Source organism: Eptatretus burgeri, chromosome 13, assembly GCF_056783735.1.
Source record: "Eptatretus burgeri isolate ZD-2024b chromosome 13, Ebu_testis_v1, whole genome shotgun sequence".
In the NCBI taxonomy this organism is placed as follows: domain Eukaryota; kingdom Metazoa; phylum Chordata; class Myxini; order Myxiniformes; family Myxinidae; genus Eptatretus; species Eptatretus burgeri.
Window position 1 is genome coordinate 49,365,174 of NC_140973.1, and position 25,000 is coordinate 49,390,173.

A 25,000-nucleotide genomic window follows, 5' to 3' on the forward strand; every position below is an offset into this window, starting at 1 on the left:
TACCAAAGAACAGAGCAGAAAGGAAGAGGTCAACAAGGATCACAAAAGATACAAACATAATAATGCCAGACCAACAACGATGGAGACATATAGATCTGCACAGCACAATTATTGGCAGATTAGGAAAGGAAAAATAATTTGTGAGAGTTTAACAGAGTGAAAAAGGTTCATGAGAATAGAAAAGATCTTGGATCGACACAATATTTAACACAAGATGGCAGTGCCTCGCTGCCTTTAAGAATAGAAGGGAGAGTAATGTTTTAAAGACTTGCATCATTCAATGCATGTGCATAAATAATGTGATAGAACAATTAGTTTAACACTATTCTGCTTTATTAATATTTTGCCAAGTTTTGGAAGACCCTAAAGTCACGAACCTGTCTCAAATCTGCAGATTTACATTTCAAGGACATTGTTGCAGTTTTGGAAAACCCTGGGGAGTTACATCCAACATGTAAAGGAATCATGGAGTTGAGATCTTTCATTGTGATTTTGTCTTGTTAGGTTACGCATCCCCTCGTACCAGTGGACAGGGAAATGTGTTGTTTGTGCAGCAGGTTCGAATCCCCTTTGGAGTTTTCCCTTTCTTTAAATCCCCTCTCTTTTTATCTCCTCCCCATCATTACATTGCATGACAAATCAAATACAATAATAAAGTAGTGCGGACCAGGGTATAGCTACATAGGCGAACCCAGGGCGGCTGAGCAGATGCCGCGTGTGGGCAGGGGCTGGAGATCGCCTCCAATAGAGGGACCACCGATGCAGCCACTGAGAGCCATATGGCAGCAGGCACACTCCAATGAGGAATCTCCGTGCTGAGGGTCAAAGAGCACTTAGGTGCCAATCAGTCCGGAGGTCATGCCTCACCCAAGGCATATAAAAACCCAGGCATAAAAGGATGAGGGAGCTGTGCTGTACATCCAGGGACCGCCAGTAACTGGATGGAAGAGCACTCGAGTGAGTGGTGGATACAAACCTCTCTGTGGAGCAAATGAGCTGGTTCTGCAGAGTGAGGTGGATGAGCCGCAAAGCTCTTTCCATGGATGCACTGGCTTTCATACACTGACTTACACGATCTTCCCTTTGCTACCACTTCATCTAATCATTCACTTGGAATGCACTGAGCATTCAACGATTGCCCCTTGACTTGTCAGGATGGGGTTACTGATTTGCACTTCATGATTTCCACTAGTGTATACACCAGCATCCACCCGCATCTGTCCCCACATGCTAAATCGCATTGCCCCCTTCATATTTTTCTCCCTCGGTGGCCCACTTCACGTTGAGACCCACGTGAGCCAACCAGCTCACGTGCGGATGAGAAAGGGGCCACAAATATACCCCAACTTGTTCTACTTCCCTCTGTCTATCACCTTTACTTGTGTCTTGCTTCCCAGAATGAATGTGGTGCTCATGCGTCCTCTTCTTGTCCAACCTCGCAGCGCATGCTCAATCCGTGATGCAGTGTCTTTTCTGAGTCCGTACCATGCTGTACACACTTGTTTCATTTTCTTGAAGAGCTCTTTACAATGCAAAAACGAAAGTGTAAATTCACTGCAGAACTAAGGACAAAATTCCCGTATTTTTGAAGTGGTCGAGAAGACTGGGAAGCCGAATGCTTGGTATGTAGAGCTGGTACGGACGTCTCTTTGGCAAATAAAGGTGTTATATTGATTTACAATCTCATGTGGACTTGGACAAGCACAATATTACCAGTAAAAATTCAGCATTTTGCCAAGTGCAGTTCTCTTTTTCAAAGTGTCCCTCTCCAGAATGTTTTTTTATTTGAAAATTAAAATATGCTAACCCAAATTTGAAGAGAGCAGTTTGCACCTACTGTTTCACCACATTAAACATCAGCCAACATTTCTGCTGACGGTAAATCGCTTGACCTTCCTAAACAATAAATAGTGGAGGTATTGAGAACACAGACCTTATCCGGGTTAACAAATTCACCAGGGAGGTAACACGTGATTTGGACACGAGGACCATACCAGAATTCGTCATTTCAGATGGCGCCTGTGGTTGCTTAGCAACTTGTCGTGCTTCAGAGTTGATGTATCTGTGGCCTGTCAGCTTCAGTATGAAATGCCAGAAAGTGGGTAGCCCCTTGTGACCCAGCCAGCAAACCCGAAACAATATGTTCATTTGATATTTGGCTCACATACACTCACTTGAGCAATGTATATTTGTCTACCAGCAAATACCACCCATCGCTTCCCTGACAGGAATACTAAAGTGTGGGGGGGGGGGGGTAAAAGAGGGGAGAAAGAGAGGGGTGGGGGAGCAGAGAGGGAGGGGGGAAGGGAAGTCAGTGAGAGGAAGGGTAGGCAGACATGCGGTGGAGCGTTAATTACGATTCATACTGTCTCGTCAAAATGCTTCTGCATAGAATAACAGTAAAGATGGAAGCAAAATAATGTCTGAAATCCATTTTGTACCAGTCGTACTATAAATAGCGCCTGGAGACAAACATCACCCGGAGCTGTCCAAAGATGAATGCAGAATGGAGCTAAACTGTCCAGAGACAAACACCACTCTGACACGTCCGGAGACAAAACTCCCATCTGGGCACATCTGGAAACAAACAGCGCCGGAGCTAAGCTGTCTGGAGACAAACAATGCCCGGACACATACAGAGACAAACAATGCCCGGACAAGTCCAGAGGCAAGCTCCGTCTGGACAAGTTCGGAGACAAACACCATCCAGACACGTCCACGTCCAGAGCCACCACCCGCAGATAAACACTGCCCAGACACGTCCATAGTCAAATACCGTCCGGACATGATCACGTCCAGAGAGAGAGAGAGAGAGAGGTGTGTGGGATGGTGCTGCTCTGTATTCGGCAGCAGCAGAGTGAGGATGGGACACAGAGACGGAGAGAGAGATATAGAGAGATGTGGGTGGGGGGAAGGGAGTTAGCAGAGAGAAAATGTTATGCTTTATGTACAACACACACACACACACACACACACACACACACACACACACACACACACACACACACACACACACACACACACACACACACACACACACACACACACACACACACACACACACACACACACACTGTATTATTGCTTGGCTGATATCGGCAACTCTTCAGGAATCGGCAGATTGGAGTCAGTGTGATTAACGACTACAGTACGTACTGTATACAACCTAAAAACATTGAGTACCTTTCACCCTTGTTTTGGGGGAATTTCAATAAACAAATTATTGAAACAACATTGCATTATGGACATTTCAGGAAAATATGCAAAACATTAATCTTTATCCCTCTCTATCGAGTGCAGCCTGTGGCTGCCGGTTGCATCATTGGTTGGGACGCGGCTATGCCGCTGATGCAGTGTCCCCCTTACCAGTACACTGGTGCTCATTTTGCCTACCTCGGAAGGATGTTCAGCTGAGTCAACCTCCTGGTGTATTTTTTAATTCAGCGGCCAACGGGGCTTGAACTCAGGACCCGAGGATCCAAATCCGCCACCCTCACCACTAAGCCAACACCAGGCTTATTCATCTTTATAAACAGCTGCCAATCGTCATTTGACGGGTGTAAAAATTTTCGCTCTGTAATTAATAAAACAGGTTAATAAGGCATCGGCTCAGAAATCGGGTTTTTTATCAAACATATTTTGCTCTTAAACTCTCAAAGAGAAAACAAATAATCTTTGTAAATCATGTACCCCTATTTTGTAGCAACTGCCAACTGTACATCCCCATCTGGACATGAACTGCACCCCTTTAGGGTGCTCGGCAAGCGGCTTAAGCACTCAAGCAAGCACAAGCACAATTAAATGGTTCAGGAATGGCTGGCCAGGATGTGGCTGCATATCATATAGGATCCCTTTAAGTTTAACGCCTGTCTTCACCACACCCGCAGCAGTGAAAGAAATTAAATGAATTTGTTAAAATTCTGGCTTTATCCACAAAAGCGTTGCTGTTTAATGTCGAACAACCCGGGAGACATCGCAAAGTTTAATCACCCTTGAAATAAACACTGCAGTTAACCTGCCACATTGCCTGCTTGTCTGTGCATGTGTCTGTGGTACATTGGTCCATGCAAACATTGTAACTTTTTTTTAATAACATCCGTTTTTTACTAGATTTGCTTTGATTCCGTTTTTCACTAGCAGAACACCTCACGAAACCTCTGAAAATATAGACACAGATCTGGCAGATGCTTTGGATAAGCAGTCCCTCTGAGTGACAGGGCGTGATGTCAAGCAGTGAATGCATAAAATCATAAAGCTCAATGAAGCTGGTTAATTTTGGCACATTCTGAAATATTTTATGCACTCAATATAATTCTCCAAGCAGTATAAAAAGATCAGTTTAATGCTTTTGAAAATTCACATTTTCTTGTGTATATATGGAGAAGGAGGGCCCATCGACTTGCTTGCTTAAAGTAAATATGTACATCGGCTTAGTTATAAGACTCGTTATCTATCTATAATTCCAGCAATCTCTGTGTGTGTGTCTGTCTGTTTGTCTGTCTGCGACCGCCGTTTCTCGACGACCGCCGGTCCGATCTCGTTGAAACTTGCCAGGAATATTGCAGGGGACCCCCGGATGTGCCTTTTCGAGGTTTTATGTTGATCGGACGAGCGGTTCCCAAGTTACGGCCACTTTATTGTTTTTTTCAGTGTTGAAAAGGTGTATATATGGCAGCTGAAGGTGTCGTTCCACCTTCTCACCTTGTAATGCCATTTTTTCCCAAATTATTAATAACCAGACGACCACCGGTCCGATCGGATTGAAACTTGCCAGGAATATTGCCGGGGCCCTGCGGAGGTGCCTTTTCAAGGTTTGATATCAATCGGACGAGCAGTTCCCAAGTTACGGCCATGTATCTGTTAACCAATGACAGGACATGGTGCTATGACGTCACGAATAACGTCACAATGTTGTTTTAAATTTTTTTTTTTTTGCACAATTGATGTCACAATTCTTCTTCTTCTTCTTCGTACGGTATGAGGTCACAATCGACACTGGGGACCTGAGTATGTGCCTTTTCAAAGTTTGATATCTTTCTTCCTCATCCATTTCAGCTGTTTCCCAAGTGTTTCCCAAAGTTTGAAAGCTGTTCTTACCCAAGGTTTTAATTAATTAATTAATCCCAAGGTTTGATTATTATTTAATTATTAGTTTATTTAATTATTTACTCCCAAGGTTTGATTATTATTCAAATTATTAATTAATCCCAAGATTTGAATTTTCCTGAGGGAAACAGCTGTTTCCCAAGGGTTTGAAAGCTGTTTTTTCCCAAGGTTGGAATTAATCGTTGTGCTTGGGAGACATTTGTGAATACATTTACAGAGAGAGGGGCGAGAGAGGAGGGGGGAGAGAGAAGGGAGAGAGGAGGGTGAGAGAGAAGGGAGAGAGGAGGGGGAGAGAGGGGGGCAAGAGAGGGGAGGGAGAGAGGGGGCGAGAGACGAGGGGGGACAGGGGAGGGGGGAGTGGGGGGCGAGAGAGGGGGCGTCACAATTCTTCTTCATTTGATATGACGTCACAATTGATGCTGGGGACCTGATACTGCAGGCACGAAGCTGCACATACTGGGACGCACCTACGGGCCCGCCCTAGTCTCTTTAAATTATCAGATTGCACTCCAGATTTTGACTCTTATTTACTCTGGACAATATCTGATCCTCAAAGCCGAAATAATATTTTGATGATATACTTGAATGAGTTCGTGAGAGTAGACAGTGGAAAATTGCATCATATTCAAAATTTGAAATCTTCGGTTCATCACGCAGGGTTTTTGTACGCCGCCGAGTAGGTGAAAGGATGGTTCCTCAGTGTGTGGCACCAACTGTCAAACATGGAGGAGGAAGCGTGATAATCTGGGACTCTTTTGCTGGATCCAGAGTCGGCGACTTGCACAGAATGACTGGTACCCTGAACCAAAAGGGCTACCACAGCATTTTGCAGCGCCATGCAATACTCTCTGGTCTATGCCTATTTGGTCAGGGGTTCATCCTACAGCAAGATAACGACCCAAAACATACCTCCAGGCTATGTCAGAACTACCTTCGAAGAAAAGAACAAGATGGTAGACTTCAAATCATGGAATGGCCAGCACAGTGTCCAGACTTAAATCCCATCGAGCTGGTTTGGGATGAACTGGACAGAAGGGTGAAAGCAAAGCAATCTACAAGTGCAACACATTTGTAGGAACTTCGGCAACAGTGTTGGGAAGAACTTTCCGAACAATATTTGATTTCCATTGTAGAAAGAATGCCACGAGTATGTTCGGTTGTTGTATCAGCAAAAGGTGGCTACCTTGATGAGTCGAAAATTTCGATTAAATTTTGTTCAACAAAACAATTCCATGATTTCTTTTTTATCTGCAATTGTTTATTTGTTTCTCTGCATTAATTTCAGAATACATTGAAACACTAAACTGCATAAATTTCAGTAAAAACTGGAAAAATGGGGGTGTTCTAAAACTTTTGACCGGCCGTGTGTGTGTGTGTGTGTGTGTGTGTGTGTGTGTGTGTGTGTGTGTGTGTGTGTGTGTGTGTGTGTGTGTGTGTGTGTGTGTGTGTGTGTGTGTGTGTGTATAGTGAGTATAGAGTGTATATATATATATATATATATATATATATATATATATATATATATATATATATATATATATATATACATATATATATATATATATATACATATTTATATATATATATATATATATATATATATATACATATTTATATATATATATTATTCTCCATTGTCTCGGGCCACTCACCTGCATTTGCTGTTTCATTCATTTATTTTCATCTCTTTATATTTTCAATCAAGGAAGCTTTCAAATGGTTCTGTGATTTTTTTCCCCCCGGTGTATTGGCTTCGATGTCCATCGGCACGCGAAATTACTGTGCTTTCCCATTGTCAATTCAACACTTATCTTCTTTCCATTCTTTAAGAATAATATCTTCATTGCTCAATTTTGTTCTTCAGGTTTTTGGGTCTTCCCAGTCCTGTGCTTATTGATTACTTGTGATGTTTATCTGTACTTGTTGATTGTATTGAAAATCGAGAGGTGCAAGCTATTTCACTGAAAGTTTTTCCTCATTCAGAAACACAATTACATGGTGATCTTCGACTGAAATTTTACCATTTTTAAAGCTAACCCTTAATCCTGATAGATTTGTATTCTGTAGCGTAAAAAGCGGGCATTTAGCTTAATGGAAATGTAGAGGAACACTTGACAATGATAAAGTTTTTTTTTTCACATTCCTCACTCATATTATCAAATGCCTGTTCATCATAGCTACGAATGACTGGGTATATTGCAATGCTTATAAACACCCGTAGACGCTGGTGTTTGTGGCTTTATTTAATTTCTGCGCATGCAACAAACTCGAAACTCATAAACTATGCCGAATTACAAAATTTAAGCTCCAGAATTGAACTTAGCAGCAGTTCTGACTGCTGAAAAAAAAAGTGTTCATTTGTCCAATTCGGACATAGTTTGGACATTCAGACATAGCTATTGCTTGCCAACCATTTAATTGGATGCTTAAACCACTTTCTGAGCACCCTACAGTGGACGGCGGTACATTTCATGTCCCGATAAGGATGTACAGTCACTATTGCTACACGGTAGAGTTACATATATGGGTATATTTGGATCTGTAATTTAGGGACTCTCCACGGGTGTGTGTGTGTACGCCTGCATGCTTGGTTACGTGGGTGTCGTGGCGGAAAAGTTTCATCCCATATCTTGGAGGTTTTAATTCTCAAGTTCAGCATCGTACGAGCAATTACGTTTTCCTTTCTCCTCGTGACTGTTTCTAAAGCAATTGGTTATTTTATATGATTGTGTATGCTTTCTCTTTGTGAGTTTCAAAGCAAAATACATTTGGTAACACCCGATTTCTGAGCCGTTCACTGTATAAATGAGTTTTCTCAATTACAGAGCCAAACCTTTTCCACCTGTCACACAACAATTGTGTGTGTGTTTGTGTGTGTTTTTTTTTATTGTGTGATAGAATTGTTCGGAACAGTCGTGTGTGAAAAAATGAGATGTGTGTGTGTGTGTTGTTCATAAAGAATAACATATTCTCTGCTAACTCCCCTACCCCCACTCCAACCACTACCCCACCCCTCTTTTCTCTCTCTCTCTCTCTCTCTCTCTCTCTCTCTCTCTCTCTCTCTCTCTCTCTCTCTCTCTCTCTCTCTCTCTCTCTCCCCCTCTCTCTCTCTCTCTCTCTCCCCCTCTCTCTCTCTCTCCCTCTTGGCGAGGCAACAGTTTCGTTGCACACTTTCTGTTTTACAGGAGAATTTGGTTACACTGGAGGGATTTTCCATTGCTCAAATTCCACAGTGAATATGATTTTAAACAAAACTGCTTTAAGTAAATAATAACCGGGACGAAACACTTTGGAATCAATGAATAATGACTGTATGGAAAACCCGCTGACACACTTTAACTAGACTGTATGCATAAAACTTAAACAAACTTATTACATACAGATTTCTTCAGGGACACAAAATGAACAAATGAATAAGACAGGATGGATGAGGTAGATTCAGAGGGCTTCCCTTAACACACTTGTGGGAGACAGTGTGGTGTGCCAAATAGCTTGCAGACTGGTGGCCCCATGATTCATATTGCAGCTGGAGTGTTTCTGTGACTGGCTCAGCACTTTTGGGGCTCACTGTACATGAGGACTGAACTGAGGCTCCACTGCTGCAGGACTGAAAGCAGGATCACAGTTACTGCAATGGCTCAGCCCTCAAATATGGTTCGTATCCTCAAATGCGGGGTCAAACTTCTGGTGCAACACTTCTACACTGCTTCTTATAGCTGTGGCCCTTAAGTCATTTGATGCACTGACCGCCCCTCACTGGAGATTGCTTACACGGTCCTGCCATGTTGCCACTGTGTGTCAGGTACGTCACACATGACCCGCCATATTGACTCAGTGAACTGGAGTCGCACACACGGTTCTGCCACTTTGCTGTGCGTCAGACGTCACACATGCGAACCCACCCTAATTTGATTCGCAGCCATATGCGAGGTGCGAAAATAGCAATGGGGAGCCAGTAAGAGTGTTAATTACACAGAAAAACGGGAAAAGAGAAACACAGCGGCGAGGGCATCAAGCAGCTTCTTATACACCTGATCCTGCTCGTTGCAAATGAGAGTGACAAAACACTTACTCTATTATTCATTATGAGATAACTAATTAATAATTAACCCTTTCTTAACATCCGTCATATTTATCGTCATATATATATATATATATATATATATATATATATATATATATATATATATATATATATATATATATATATATATATATATATATATATATATATACATATGTAAATATATACATATTCATATGTATATGTATATATATATATATATATATATATATATATATATATACAGTATATTCATATGTATATATATATATATATATATATATATATACAGTATATTCATATGTATATGTATATATATATATATATATATATATATATATATATATATATATATATATATATATATATATATATTGCACACTCATACACACAACCTAATTGCAAGTTATTATGGTAACTGTGGTTCAGTAGCTTATTATTTGTGGCAATAATAGGTCTTGTAGGCTCAAGTTTGTGCCAAATAATAACATGATAATTTCACTTCAGTTGATTGTTTCTTTGCTCTTCTCTTCTTGTTTCACACGTCCGTGCATGCTAATGTATTTTCGAATGCGGTGCAATAATTATGCCAAGATAGCTCACAGCTCTCTCCCATTATCATAATTTTCACAAACTAGCAAAATTGTGCCTGAATCTCAGATTTCCGTGCAAAGTGAATTTAATCGATATTTAAGTGGAATCACTGAGCAGTGGGTGGGTCGTAATCCATCAGAGATGATTTAAGTAACCATTAAAACTGCAGCCAAAGCTCATATGAACACATGTGCTGCAAATACAACACCTTCCAGATATCACTGCAGCACACACAGCAACGATAGAGATCGGAGAGACACGTGTAACCACAGCATGCATCAATGTCTTGGGCAATTAAAAATAGCAAGACAACGAATTGATTTTTGGCCAGAAAATGGCTTTCACCCTTGATGGCAGGTGCAACTGAATTTGTTCTGTGACTATTCACACCATTCCTGGCAACATTTTGATTTGTTTGAATTCTGTGATGTGATGAACCTGTTTTTCATTGTGACAGAACTAGACCGAACTCTTGGAGGAAATGCCTCACTGTACCAAAAAGCCTTTGTCCTTACTCTTCATGATGCTCTGCAATCTCTAACCTATTCTCGTACCAATACAGTATATAAAGATGCATAAACAATCAAAATCAAGCCTTTGAGGATTTGTAATCTTAATGTCCCAGACTCTCATATCTGGGTGTCGTAATCGTGAGAACATCCATTCTGAGTCTGGAACGTCGGCAGTTTGATTCTTACCCTGGCCGAGTCACACTAAAAAAAAAATAATAGTACATGCTGCTGCTTTGCTTGATGCTCAGAATTTAAAAAAGATAGAACACGGACAAACAGCCATAGGTTGGTGATCATAGCAGAGTCTTGATGGACCTCATGGCCCTCTCCTCTGTTCAAGTTCCTTGTAAAGCACCTTTTATTTTATTGATCTGTAATTTTACAATTACTGTTCTGCCTGACATTCCTGAATGTTGATCAATATTTTATTCCCACACCCTCAATGTCTTACAGCTCAACCTTGTCTCAAGTGCCACCCTGGCTAAAGGTTCGGGGGATTCGCCGTGCAGCATGACACAGCACCCTGCTGGCCTTCCAGCCGTCAGCCCTGTCATCACCGCATTTTCTCAGGCACCAACTGTCATAACGTCTACTAGCATGCACGGAGCACTAGTCACTCCACGCCGACGCCCCTCAGACAAGTACAACCTCCCCCTGTCAATGGGTGAGATTCGGTCTGGTGGGTCAAAGTGTCAATTGTTGTGTGTGTGTGTGTGTGTGTGTGTGTGTGTGTGTGTGTGTGTGTGTGTGTGTGTGTGTGTGTGTGTGTGTGTGTGTGTGTGTGTGTGCACGCATGCGTGCAAGAGAGAGAGAGAGAGAGACAGAGACAGAGACAGAGACAGAGACAGAGACAGAGACAGAGACAGAGACAGAGACAGAGAGAGAGAGAGAGAGAGAGAGAGAGAGAGAGAGAGAGAGAGAGAGAGAAAAAAGAAGACTTTGCATGCAGTCATAACACAAAGCCATGTCAATATGAATCTAGTCTAACCAGAACAATGCCCATAGTCACACTTGGGATTTTGGAGAATTTATGCTTAATGTCTTCAGTGAAAGTTGGCTAATTGCTTTTTTTTAAATTATCATTTAAAATATCACTGCTGCTTCCTTTGTCAATGAAAATGAGCAATTCTTCAAGTCTATTCTCATCTGTGAACTTCATAAGACTTAATATATCTGCATTACTCTCTTCTACATAGGTATTGGGTGATTTTTTTTTTTTACTCAAGAACCCTAAATAATTCCCATGCACTAAAAACTATATCCGTTTGGAATCTACTATTTTGCGTAAATGTAGCCTAATGTTACAGAAAGACCTGACATGATCCTGAGAGTTAGCAGGTTTCATGCGATACATAATTTATCACGTGTCCCTGCAGTGACGTTTAACAATTTTCACTCAGTCATGCCATGGTGTTCACTGTGGAAGAACGTGTGTTTCTTGTCGAACATTACATCAAGAATGCATCCTTTAGGGAACATCAAATTGCAATTAAAAGTCACTTTGATGCTCGTATGAAACCTTCAAAATCAGTGATATGGAAACTGGTGAAGCATTTCAGAGAAACAGGCTGTGTGATAGTGAGGCCTAAGTCACATTTGCTCTACGTCGAGGATACGCCGGCTTGCGCCCTCTGAATTGACAGAAACGTGCGGCGGCCGCAGAGTTTCTGCGGTGGCCTCAGGGTGGCCCTACGCCGTTTGGCTATCTTTTACAGGCTGTAGGGGTCGCCGTGGAATTATAAGGCGGAGTTATAAGTTTTTTCATTTCTACGTTTGCCGTAGCAATTCGACAAGCCGAAAAAAAAACTGGTAAAAAAAAAAAAATGAACCCACTCGTTACCGTACGTCTGGCCGCACGTTCGACTTAGGGCCCCCCTGCGGTCGCCTTGCGGGCACCTTGAGGCTACCTTGCGTCTGCCTTGAAAATTATATGGCCACCGCAGGGCCCCCTTAAGGTGGACATCAAATCAAAGACCAGATGGCAACCCCACGTTTTCGGTCTCCACAATTTCTAAATACGTCGTGCGGGGAAAATAAAAACATACGTGACTGCTACATTGTGTGACCGTGGAAATACTGCGGCCGCCATATAATTGCTAGTGGCCATAGATTTTGGAGACCCCACGGCCACCGTGGCAAATGTGACTTAGGCCTTAAAAAGCACATGTGCCAGCCAAGTGTTTCACCAGAGAAAGTGGATTAAGTGCACGAAAGAATGGAAGCAAGCCTGAAGAAATCTCTGAGACATTCAGTACAACAAGCTGCATTGTGTGGATTTAAGGTAATGAATTGTGTGGATCATGTCACATCTTTCTGTAACATTAGGCGACATTTACGCAAAATATTAGGTTCCTGATATATGTTTCAGTGCATGGGAATTAATTAGGGTTCTCAAATTTTAAAAATCACTATATATATATATATATATATATATATATATATATATATATATATATATATATATATATATATATATATATATATATATATATATATAATATATCTTCTTCTTCTTTCGGCTGCTCCCGTTAGGGGTCGCCACAGCGGATCATTCGTATGATCCACATAGTGATTTGGCTTAGTTTTTACGCCGGATGCCCTTCCTGACGCAACCCTGGTCGCTTTTTATGACACAAGGATATGGTACACCTATTCTAACCGGGGCATACACCGGGCCCAGTACAATGGTACTCACTTTGCCGACCTCGGAAGGATGACAGGCTGAGTCAACCTCCTGGTGTGTATTAATTCAAGCGGCCAACGGGGCTTGAACTACAGGACCTTTTGCATCCCAATCCGCTACCCTAACCACTACGCCAACACCAGGCTATATAAACATATATATATATATATATATATATATATATATATATATATATATATATATATATATATATATATATATATTTATGTATATATATATGTATATATGTGTATATATGTATATATATGTATATGTATGTATATATATGTGTATATATGTATATATATATATATATATATGTATATATATATATATATATATATATATATATATATTAGGGTGGTCCAAAAAAATGAAAGTTCGAATTTCTCGCGGGCATGTTTGCCAAATCGTTCCTGACGTTGAAAAACGCAAAGAAATAAAAAAAATTAGCAGATTTGGAGGTGGTTTAGTGGTCCATCAAAGTCTCTCAACGGATTCATTATAATGTCACAATACTAATAGGAAAAATGAAAGGAAAGAGCAAAAATGTTCTCAGTGGGCAGTGGGCAACTGGCGATCGGTGAATTTCTCCAATGGTTGATCCAAGAGGAACAGTTCCGTGCTTTTCCGTGTAGAACACGCCATACTCACTCACTCTCGAAATCAAAAAGAAAAAGAAAAAAAATTAGATAAAAAAAAGAAAAATAAACGTACTTTTAACACCGACCAACAGCGAACCGAAAGCTCAACTGACGTCTCCCTCTCTCCCACTGACGTCTTCTTCTCTCCCACCGGATGTAGCAACCCCCACCGGATGTAACAACTTCCTTCCTCTTGATGGACCCCTAAATATTTTTGGAACTGTGGCAAATTTGGCCAGGAGTATTTTCTAGTCAGGTAGAACAAAATAATCAACATGCCCCAATAATATTCAAATTTTGAATCATATAAACGTCTTTCTAACCACAGACTCACTGACTGATATTAAAGATCGGTGCCTTCTGGGTAACGTAGTAAGCTGCAATTTTGCGTGCTAATGGACATCGAAGCCAGTGCACTAGAAATAAATCACAGAATCATCAGACACATCCATTAATGAAAATATAAATAAATGAAAAAAATACAGGTGAGTGACCTGAGACATTGGGGAAGCACAATCATTTTGTATGCTGACGGACATCGAAGCCGATACACCAGGAAAAATTAGGGGCGAGCAATCTGAGATAATGTGGAAGCATGGTAATTTTGTGTGCTGACAGACATTGAAGCCGATACACCCAGAAAAATCACAGAACCTTTTGAAAGCGTTCATAAATTAAAATAGTATGAAAAAAATCATGCAAGTGAGCGACCCGAGATAATGGGGAAGCACAGTAATTTTGTGTGTCAATGGACATCAAAGCCAATAAACTGGGAAAAAAAATCACAGAACCATTTGAAAGCTTCCTTAATTGAAAATTTAAGTAAATGAAAATAAATGAATGAAAAAGCAAATGCAGGTGAATAGCTTGAGACATTGGGGAAGCACTGTTCATTATTGCTTACAATTTGTAAGCATACCCCGCTAGTCCAATATATAAAGCTCATTCTAACCACTGATTCACTCATTCACTGACTCACTGACTGATATTAAAAGTTGGTACCTTCCGGGTGTTGTAGAAAGCTGAAATTTTGTCTGCGAATGGACAACAAAGCCACAACACTGGTGAAAATCACAGAACCACCGGAACACTTCCATAACTGAAAACATAAATAAATGAATATAAATAAATGAAAAAAAGCAAATGCAGTTGAGCGACCCGAGACAATGGTGAATCACAGTTTGTTATTGCTTACAATGTGTAAGCAGCATACCCCGAGTGTGTGTGTGTGTGTGTGTGTGTGTGTGTGTGTGTGTGTGTGTGTGTGTGTGTGTGTGTGTGTGTGTGTGTGTGTGTGTGTATATATATATATATATATATATATATATATATATATATATATATATATATATATATATATATATATATATATATATATATATATATATATATATATATATATATATATATATATATATATATATATATATACATATATATATATATATATATATATATATATATATATATATATATATATATATATATATATATATATATATATATATATATATATATATATATATATATATATATATATATATATATGTATATATATATATATATGTATATATATATATATATATGTATATGGACATACATAACAAAAGAACATCTCTGACCCTGAATGTGATGTGATGCTGACATCATACACATAAATTGCCACCTCACTGCCTTGCCACCTTATTAAATTCGGGCATTCGATATACATATTGTTGCGAATTCGCGCCCGCCGGCGTGCGAACGGCCGCGTAACTCGAATCGCGGCACATCGCCCACCGGACGGACAATTCTGTCGTGACCATCTCGGACCAACGCTGGGAGCTAGTCACGGGTGGGCCTTTCGACCTCACCACAATCGTGCCAATCGGCCACCCGCGTAGGATAGGGTTGTTCGCCAAACTCGACCTACCTAAGTACCCACGCGGATGGTAAACCGGGCGATCGTACCTCGCCGCAGGTGGACTTCGGACACAAGCCGCTTGGGCAGCCCGTTCCGTACTATCGGGATAACCGAGCGGTGTTATCGTCGACCTGGACGGTTCAGATTAATTACCGGGATGTTGCACCCACTACGAACCCCTTACGTGAAGCAAGATGGAGGGTCAATAGAGAAAAGACAAAGCGAAACGGGCACAGTTCAACAAGCAAGCATTTTATTTCCCGGCACACGGAAAGCACGTATATACAGCCATACACAAAAAGCAAATGCACATATAACAGCCAAAACAAAAGTAACAATGCAGAGCTACGACCGAATACGCGTACACACGGCAACACTTAAACAGTTCTACTTTAGCCAGACTGGCGCCACAAGATCCATACAAAAACCCCGAAAAGAAAATGGTGACTTCCCTTTGGGCCGCCGAGTCCCTCTCCCACGTCCGTCGGCGTGGTCGCGCCTGGCCGCGACTCCGATCCCTGGCGTGGTAGCCGAGTCCTCTTCGGCGTGCCTCGCACCGGCACGTGTTGGCCGCTCGACGCCACGGACGGGGTTTCCGGTGCTATCTCAGTGCGGATAGAAAGGGGGGAGGGGGAACGTTGTTGCTCGAGGTCGTGGTGTGGGGAATGGCAGATGCTCCGTCCCGCCAGCGGGGTCTCGGGACCGCACCACAAAAGCCAAGGCCAGCGGCCACCACGCAGAGGAGGCGAAGAGGAAGAGCGAGCCGGAAGAGAAAAAGACGAAGTTAGCAAGAGCACCAAAAGCGCTCCATCCGTGTCCGACTTTAGTAGCCCGGGGCTCCGCCCTTCACTCCGCCCCCGTTTTCAGCTCCACCCTCCTTCGAGAGGGTTCTCGAAGAGGGGCGTTCCCTCTCCCCGACCGCCTCACACTGGTCATCCACCATTCGGCGGCGAGCTGCCCTCCCCTCTTCCTTCACACCAAGCGTGGGGAAAAATGGTGGGAAAAACAGGCGGGAAAACCCGCGCGTCCTCGCAGTTCCTTCCTTGGCGCCCTTGTTTGCCCTTCGGAAGCGGACGTAGTGGCGAAGATGTAGTAGCGTAGATGGTGGAGGTGACTTGGTTGCAGTGTGGTTGGCGCTGTGATGGGGATGGCGTGGTTGTTGAAATGTTATGTGTTTGAAATAAAAGATAGAAAAAGAAAAACGACTAACTCAAAGCGTCGCAGCCCGGATGGATCACATAAATTCCCTCTATACAACAGGTTTGGGCTAACTTCACTTGTACCTATGAAGATATCTCACCTGAGGGCCCTTTATGTGTAATGCGAATTTCCACAGCCGTAACAATATATGTATATAGATATATATATATATATATATATATATATATATATATATATATATATATATATATATATATATATATGTGTATATGTGTATATATATATATATGTGTATATATATATATATATGTGTATATATATATATATATATATATATATATATGTATATATGTGTATATATATGTATATATATATATATATATATATATATATATATATATATATATATATATATATAAATATATATACATATATATATATATATATATATATATATATATATATATATATATATATATATATATTTGTATTTGGTGTAATGTTTGGTCAGTTGGGATTATACATTTTTAAAGAAGAAAAGGGCTCTTCCAACAAAAAGTAAACTAGATCTACTCTGCTGATTTGAGGAATAAGAAAGAGCAGATCCGTTCTCAGGTGATGTTTCATCCCACTTCACAGCAGGCTCCCACAGGCTAATAGACCCCGAGCCTCAGCACGTGTCCGGTTTTTATTTTCGGTATGACCACTCATTTCCGGTCATGTGCTGGTGCTCGAGGTCAAATGGAGGAGTGTTTTATGTGTTTTTTTTGCAAACCTCAAGCAAAATAAACGTGAAATCACATCATCAATGGGCTGCTCTGCTCTCTCTCTCTTTATTTTTACTTTCATGTGATCTGGTGTTGTACATGTGTGGGTGAGCATGTGTATGCCTGGTGTTGGCTTAATGGTGAGGGTGGTTGGCTTGGGATCCTATGATCCTGAGTTCAAATCCCACTCAGCTGTTGAGTTAATACCAGGTGGGGTTGACCCTGCCTGTCATCCTTCCTAGGTCGGCAAAATGAGTGCCAGCATGCTGGTATACTGTGTCGGAGTGGTGACCCATCCAGGATTGTGTCCAATAGCCAAGGAGACTGCTTAGGTAACACCAACACTCAGCACAGAGTATGGTCCCAATGGATGGATGGATAGAGCATGTGTGTGCGCTCATTGTTTTTCTGTTTCTGGGGCACGGACATGGCTGGTTTCATGTCCAGGCTGGACATGATGAGGTGTGAGACAAACATCGCCCATACACATCCAGAGACAAACACCACCCAGACGCGTCCAAAATGTCCAGACACAAACTCCCGTCCGGACATAAATACTGCCACGATACGTTTTGAGACAAACTCCCATCTGGACATGTACGGAGATAAATACTATCCAGAGATGTCCGGGGATAAATGTCATCCAGACACATCTTGAGACAAGCTCCTCCCGGACATGCTCAAGATGACGGAGTACAAACCACTCACTGAGGATGACGGAGCACGAACCACTCACTCAGGATGACAGAGCACGAACCACTCGCTCAACCTGAGGGAGCACAAATCACTCACTCAAGATGATGGAGCATGAACCATTGCTCAGGATGACAGAGCACGAACCACTCGCTCAGGATGATGGAGCATAAACAACTCGCTCAGGATGACGAAGCATGAACCACTTTCCCAGGATGACGGAGCATGAACCAATCGCTCAGGATGATGGAGCACGAACCACTCGCTCAGTATGATGGAGCATGAATCACTCGCTCAGGATGACGGAGTACAAGCAACTCACTCAGGATGGCAGAGCACGTTCCACTTGCTCAGGATGATAGAGCACGAACTACTCGCTCTGAATGATGTGGCACTCAAAGGATCCGCAGTGAGTGAACAATTCTCTCAGAATGATGTAAGACGTAGCGCGGCACCGCTATCGACAATAGGGAACTCGGCAAGTGGCCTAAGCACTCCAATGAAATGGTTGATAAGGAACGGCTGGTCAGACTGTGGCTGCATACCATATAGGAACCCTTTAACTTTAAAGACCGTATTCACCTCGTACACTACAGTTAATGAAATGAAATGAATTTGGTCAAATTATGTCTTTATCCACAAAAGACTTGCTGCTTAATGTAGAACAACCCTGGAGACTTCACAAAGCATAATCACCCGTGAAATAAACATTGCAGATAATCCGCCATGTTGCCTCCTCATCTGTGCACCCGTCACATGGTACGTCGTTTGTGGTCCACGCAAATGTTATAACTTTATTTTGAAATATCCGTTTTTCACCAGATTTGCTTTTATCCTCTGTGGAGCACCTCACGAAACCAACGAAAATAGACAGATCTGACAGGTATTATGGATAAGCAGTCCCTTTGGGGTACAGGGTGTGAGGTTTAGCAGTGAATGCATTGTCATTTCGCTCAATGAAGCTGGTTAATTTTGGCATGTTCTTCAAAAAATTTTGTTCACTCAATGTAATTCTCCAAAAAGTAGAAAAAGATAAGTTTAATGCTTTGAAAATTTCACATTTTCTTGTGTATATATGAAGAAGGAGGGCCCATAGCCTTGCTTGCTTAAAGTAAATTGGTATATCAGCTCAATTAAAAGACTCGTTATTTCCTTATTTATACGATTTCACTCCAGATTTCGACACTTATTTAGTCTGGATGATATCCGATCCTCAAAACCGAAATAATATTTCGATGATGTACTTTAATTAGTCCGTAAGAGTACATTGTGAAAAATCATATCGTATAATTCATGAAATCGCTCCAAGCTCCGAATTTGAAAACTATAGGAAGTACAAAAGTGATGAAAACAGCAATTCGTAGCTATGATGAACAGGCATTCGATAATATCAGTGAGGAAAGTGAAAAAATACTTTATAGTGAAGAAATAGTTGCGGCCTGTTCCAAGTCAAGGCATGGTTGAGTAGGCCAAAAATCATGGTGGCTTCAGACTCCAGCAAACTTTCTTAGACCTCAAACTTACCCCAGCTAATTTACCTAGGCCTTACGACTTCAAAGAGCGAGGTAGCCGAGGATGCGCCTGATAAAGGATATAATTAAATAAGTCTGTTAATTGTCTTCAAAATGGATGTTTTAATTAACCCAAACACCCAACTTTCAGTCATGCACTTCCTTGGAGTTCCATTAATATGCATGCAAAATTTCAGACTACTCAGTTTTATGGTTTTGGAATTATAGAGGAGACATATATGTATACATACACATTGATACACACACACTGCCATTTATTAGTTTAGGATATATACATATATATATATATATATATATATATATATATATATATATATATATATATATAATTTTTTTTTTCCCGACGTTTGACTGTCAATAGGAGGGTTTTTCAAATTGTTTTCTCCTCCTCCTCATCCTCCTCACATTTACGTCATTGCTGTGATTGGTCTGATCTGATTGTCGCAATTAACTTCAAAGGACCGACAGACAACATTGTACCAAGGTCTGCAGAAGCGTCGTCAGACCGTCCAAGAGATCAGTAACCATTCACAGCTCGAGCGCTTCAGAACTCCTGTCAATCATAGAGTTTGGACACGTCCAGGCATTTGGTCAGTCCGTCTTCACCATATAAACAGTCACACACAAAGAACATGTCTTCATTTGGACATGTCTTCATTAAGATATGGATTGATTTGTGTTTCTGTCATCTTTAACTGCAATGTCACCTTACATTGTGTAGTCAAGCTGACAGGAATTTGTATCTACACTTATTTTATCGAAGAAATCGACGTCATGACATACAAGGGGTATGGGTCTCGCATCGTCGCCATCTTGTTATTTTTGGTAATCAGCTATGTAAGTATTATCAACATCATTTGGTAATCGGCTTTTATTTGACCTCACGATCATTCATGGTATTCTGCTTGTATTGTCTGGTAATCGGCTGTGCAAGTGTCATCAACATCGTATAGTAATCGACGTTTGATTTGACACCCGATCATTCGTGATATTCATTCTTGTTAGTTTTTTTATATTGTCTGGTAATCGGCTGCCCAAGTATCAACATCATTTGGTAATCAGCTTTCATTCAATGTCGGGGTCATTCATGGTATTCAGCTTGTTTTTTTTTTTGTTTGTTTCTTTTTTAATTACCCACATGTCAATGGAAATCACTGTCAGTGGAGCAGCATTAATCATGATCTGTTGTTCGCTGTGCTTGGCTTTTGTCACAAAAACTGGATTTGAACCTGCGACACAAGTTCCAACCCACAAACATCAAGTAATCGTTCATAAATGTGATACAAGGAAGGATTTTTTTGAAAAGGTTTGCTGGCTCAGGGTTTATCTGACATGGCCCTTTCTTGCTTGTGAATGCATGGCGTAGTAAGCGAGCTCATTGCTCTTCATGCCCAGCACAGCGTGATGAGGAGGTGTGAACAAGCCGGCTCTAACCTGCAAATTATTTTTTTTCCCTCCTTAACCTTGATATCCCTATATCCAGTACAATGACGAACGTTTACGTGAATCTGCTGAGGGGCTGAAGATGGTGTAACTCAGCATTCATTAATATCCATGAAAAGAAAATAAGAAAAAATAACAGCTTTTCTTTCTTGATCTCTTATTCGACTTGAAACAAAATGGCTTGTGTGTGAGGACTTGTATTTCAAATGAGCGATATTATAATGGCAATGCCCTTCTTTTGCATGATGGCTACACAAATTCTAAAAATGAGTTCGCCCTTGATTCATTCATTAACATCAGCATCTTTCTCCGGTCAATTATTTATCAGCATGAGCCTGGAGGGTCATGCAAGTAAAGAATAGATTTTGGCAAAAAGGTATCAAAAGTGAAAGTAAAAATGGATGACCATGTAAAAAGTTGTAGATTGCAGTTCACGCAGAACTGCTATCCACCAAAAGTTATTGAGCAGTAAACAGCATCCATGCAGTGTTATTTAAATAACTTTAGTGATATGGCCAATGTTTGTTTGGTTTTATATTTTAAAATCAATTTATATCATGACTTCCCTTACAAGGAACTTCAACACAAGATGAGGCCATTAGGCCCATTGAGCCTGCGCGGTGGTTGCAAAACTATGGTTGTTTGTCCATGCTCGATCCTTTTTAAATGCTGAGCATCAACCAAGGAAGTAGCAAGTAGCAAAAAATATAACTATTTTTAAAGTCTTTGGTATGACTCAGCTGCCGTTCGAACCACTGACCTCCCAGACTCAGAGTGGACACTCCAACCATAACATCACCAAGTCTGGTTATTTGTCACAACACAATAGTGTATTGTCTAAAAAAAACTTGTTGCACTGGCAACATGTAATAATAAAAGATGGCTTTAGCCCAACAGTTGTCCCAAAATGTTAAATCAGACCCATAAGTCACATACTTTCATCCACTTATCCATTCCTCGTTATCCTCTCCATATTCAAGCGTTCTATTTATCTCCACTTCTTTATCCCTTTTCATGCTCATAGCCCTGCTCTTCCTTCCAGTCCTTAGAGATGCCACCTCATCGCCATTTCATGTTTTCCCCAATAACCACACACAATATTTTGGAGACATTGATTTCTTTAAATTGACTTGTATGGAACTGGAATCACTTTTCTCGATGTGGACTGTTAGAGGCACTTCCTAGCCTTTTCTCTGTGAGCTTTGCAGGTATAAATATTTACAGAATCTTGCTTCTTTGGGTTAAGGAAGTTTTTTTGATGTTGCAACCACTTTCCTTAATTTAAGCTGGAATAGATCATTTATATGTTTGTTAACTTTATCCCTCTTTGTTTTGTTTACCACTGACCTTGTTCATCCATATTTCCTCCACCTGTTTCCTTCATCTGTCTCACTACCTGATTGTTGGTGCACTGATGTACCACAGTCTTTGAGTCACCTTGAGGTACCACATGCTGAGCTTCAGGGTCCTTTAGCCAGGAAGGAGGCTGATCATGGTTGGGTTGAAAAGGACATTTGGTACCCCATTTTCAACCAACATGCTTTGATAATTCTTTCAAGGTAGCACTGATTTGGCAGTTACTGCAAAGTAATCCCACACTCAATGGCTGCAGAAGTATTTCCTGACCTCCAGACGAGCATGTTGCTTTTTTAGTTTCAGTGAATCCTCACTCGTACCCACATATTCTGTTCTTTGAAAAAGTAACTTCTTTTATAGTGTCTATCTTGTGGAAGATGCAGTAAGTTTGGAGCACGTTTCCAATGTTGTCAAGTTCTCTGATGCTTGGAAAGAATTTGGTGGCCCTCACTTTTCTTTTTCCTGTACCCTTTAATCCTTATCTAGATGGTGACTTCAAACTTGCATACAATAGTCATCATTTGGACAAACGAGGGATTTGTACAGCTGCATTATTACTTTTGTAGTTCTGTGTGCAAAGTTTTTCTTCGTAACATATCAAGGACTCCAATGGATTTCTTGGCTGCTGAAGCACTACAGATTCAAAGGAGGTTTTAAGGGACTCTCCCAGATCTTTTTCCTCTTCAGTATCCTTGAGCTGAGAATTTCCCATGTCATGGATGTGGTGTGGGTTGTTTCTTGTAATGTGCATTACTCCACATTTGTGCCACACTGCTCTCAGTGCCGTGTAAGGTCTTTGCTCGGAAAAGTCTTCATAGGATTCGCCACCATCTGCTTGAGCGCCAGTATCCAGCGCAGTCAGGCTTTACACCAAAGAGGTCAACGATTGACCATAACCTTGCTCTTCATGTCCTCATTTAACGCAGACGAGAGTTTCGGCATGGGCTGCTTGCAGCCTATGTTGATCTCTGCAAAGCGTTCCATTCAGTGAATCGGGATTCCCTCTGGAGGATTATTGGTCTTCGTGGGGTGCCACCCAATCTGATCAATCTGATTTCTGACCTATACTCTGGAACTGAGAGTGCTGTGAGATGTGGTGATGCTATCTTTGATTTATTTCCAGTTGTTGCTGGGGTTTGTCAGGGGTGTGTCATGGCCCCCACACTTTTCAGCACTTTTCTGGACTGGATTCTGGGGAGGACGTCAGAGAGATCAAGCTGCGGTGCATCGTTTGGGAATGTCAAGATCTTTGACCTTGATTTCGCAGATGATGCAGTCATCTTTGTGGAGACTCTAGATATCCTTTTGGGGGCCTTTGAGGTGCTGAATGAGGAAGCAGAGCCACTGGATTGCAGGTTTCCTAGGTCAAAACTAAGATCCAGCCTTTCAATGACATTTTGGCTGCTGCTATCCTGTCTGTACCTGTTTGTGGCGAGGATGTTGAGGTCACTGAGAGATTCACTTCCCTTGGCAATGATATTCATGTCTCTGCTGGCTGTGAGCCAGAGATCAATAGACGTCTGGGTCGGGCCTGGGGAGTCATGGATTCAATACCAGGTCTCTTCGGAGAATCCTTGGCTATTGCTGGTTGGACTTTGTGTCCAATAAATGGTTGCTGTGAGAGACTCAAATGAGATTTGTTGCCTGTATAGTCCGTGAGCATCAGCTGCGACTATCTGGACATGTGGCTCGTTTTCCTGACGCTGATCCTGCTCACCATATTCTGTCAGTGAGGGAGCCTCGTGAGTGGAGGAGGCCAATGGGCCGACCACTGCCTCATGGTTGCAGCAGGTTTATCAGCATCTCAAGGAGATGGGGATGTGCCAGGTATCTGCCTGGGGGATGGCCATACAGAGGCTCCCGGAGTCCTGGCGGAAAGTGGACGCAGCGACGTGTTGCTCCAGCGCATGCTCCCGTACCTGACCTGACCAACACAAATCCACTCAATAACTTTCTTGACAACTTCAGGTGGGTTGTGATTAAGGATTGAGTTCCAGTGAACATCAGCAAGAAAAATAATGCAAGTCATCCCAGTCAGCCTTGCTATATTGGAAGACAGTTTGATGGGCAGGATGAACAACAGTTGTTGGTGAGTAAGAAATGTGAACTTCGATGTTTATATGATCAGTATCCTATGGGGGGGGGAGAATTTTAGCATTACATTCCCCAGGATTTGAGTACAAAATATATCAAGAAGATACCTATTATCAATAAGTTGATCAGAAATTTGAGTCGGAGTTGAAATTACGTGAGTCCTGATTGAGAGTGACACTGGCCAGGACATGGGATGGAAGAGACATGATTCCTGGGATGATGGATCTGAAAGCACATGACAAATAGAATGATGGATCGTGTGACATGGAAAAGTTAAATGCAATGACATCAGAAACATCTGTGCTGTCAGAGTTGAGTAACCATTCTTTGTGATGGACATTAAAGTCTCCAAGGACCATAATATCAGGAGGTGGATGTCGAGAAAGCTCCATCTCAATGCTGTCAGTGAGAGCATCAAAAATAGCGCAATTGGGTTTTTGATGAAGAAC

The 25,000-nt window shown here is 41.4% G+C and overlaps 1 protein-coding gene across 13 annotated transcripts in view; it reads left to right on the forward strand.

Annotated features, from left to right (window-relative positions):
• Nucleotides 1-25,000, forward strand: part of LOC147014431 (forkhead box protein P2-like) — a 715,070-nt gene that overhangs the window by 633,221 nt on the left and 56,849 nt on the right. For 12 of the 13 annotated variants that reach the window (XM_085852376.1, XM_085852371.1, XM_085852374.1 and 9 more), the window contains one exon: nucleotides 10,729-10,954. In XM_085852376.1, the coding sequence (XP_085708502.1) occupies nucleotides 10,729-10,954 (226 nt within the window). The remainder of the gene's footprint in view (nucleotides 1-10,728; nucleotides 10,955-25,000) is intronic. The other variant, XM_085852370.1, reaches the window with a different exon arrangement.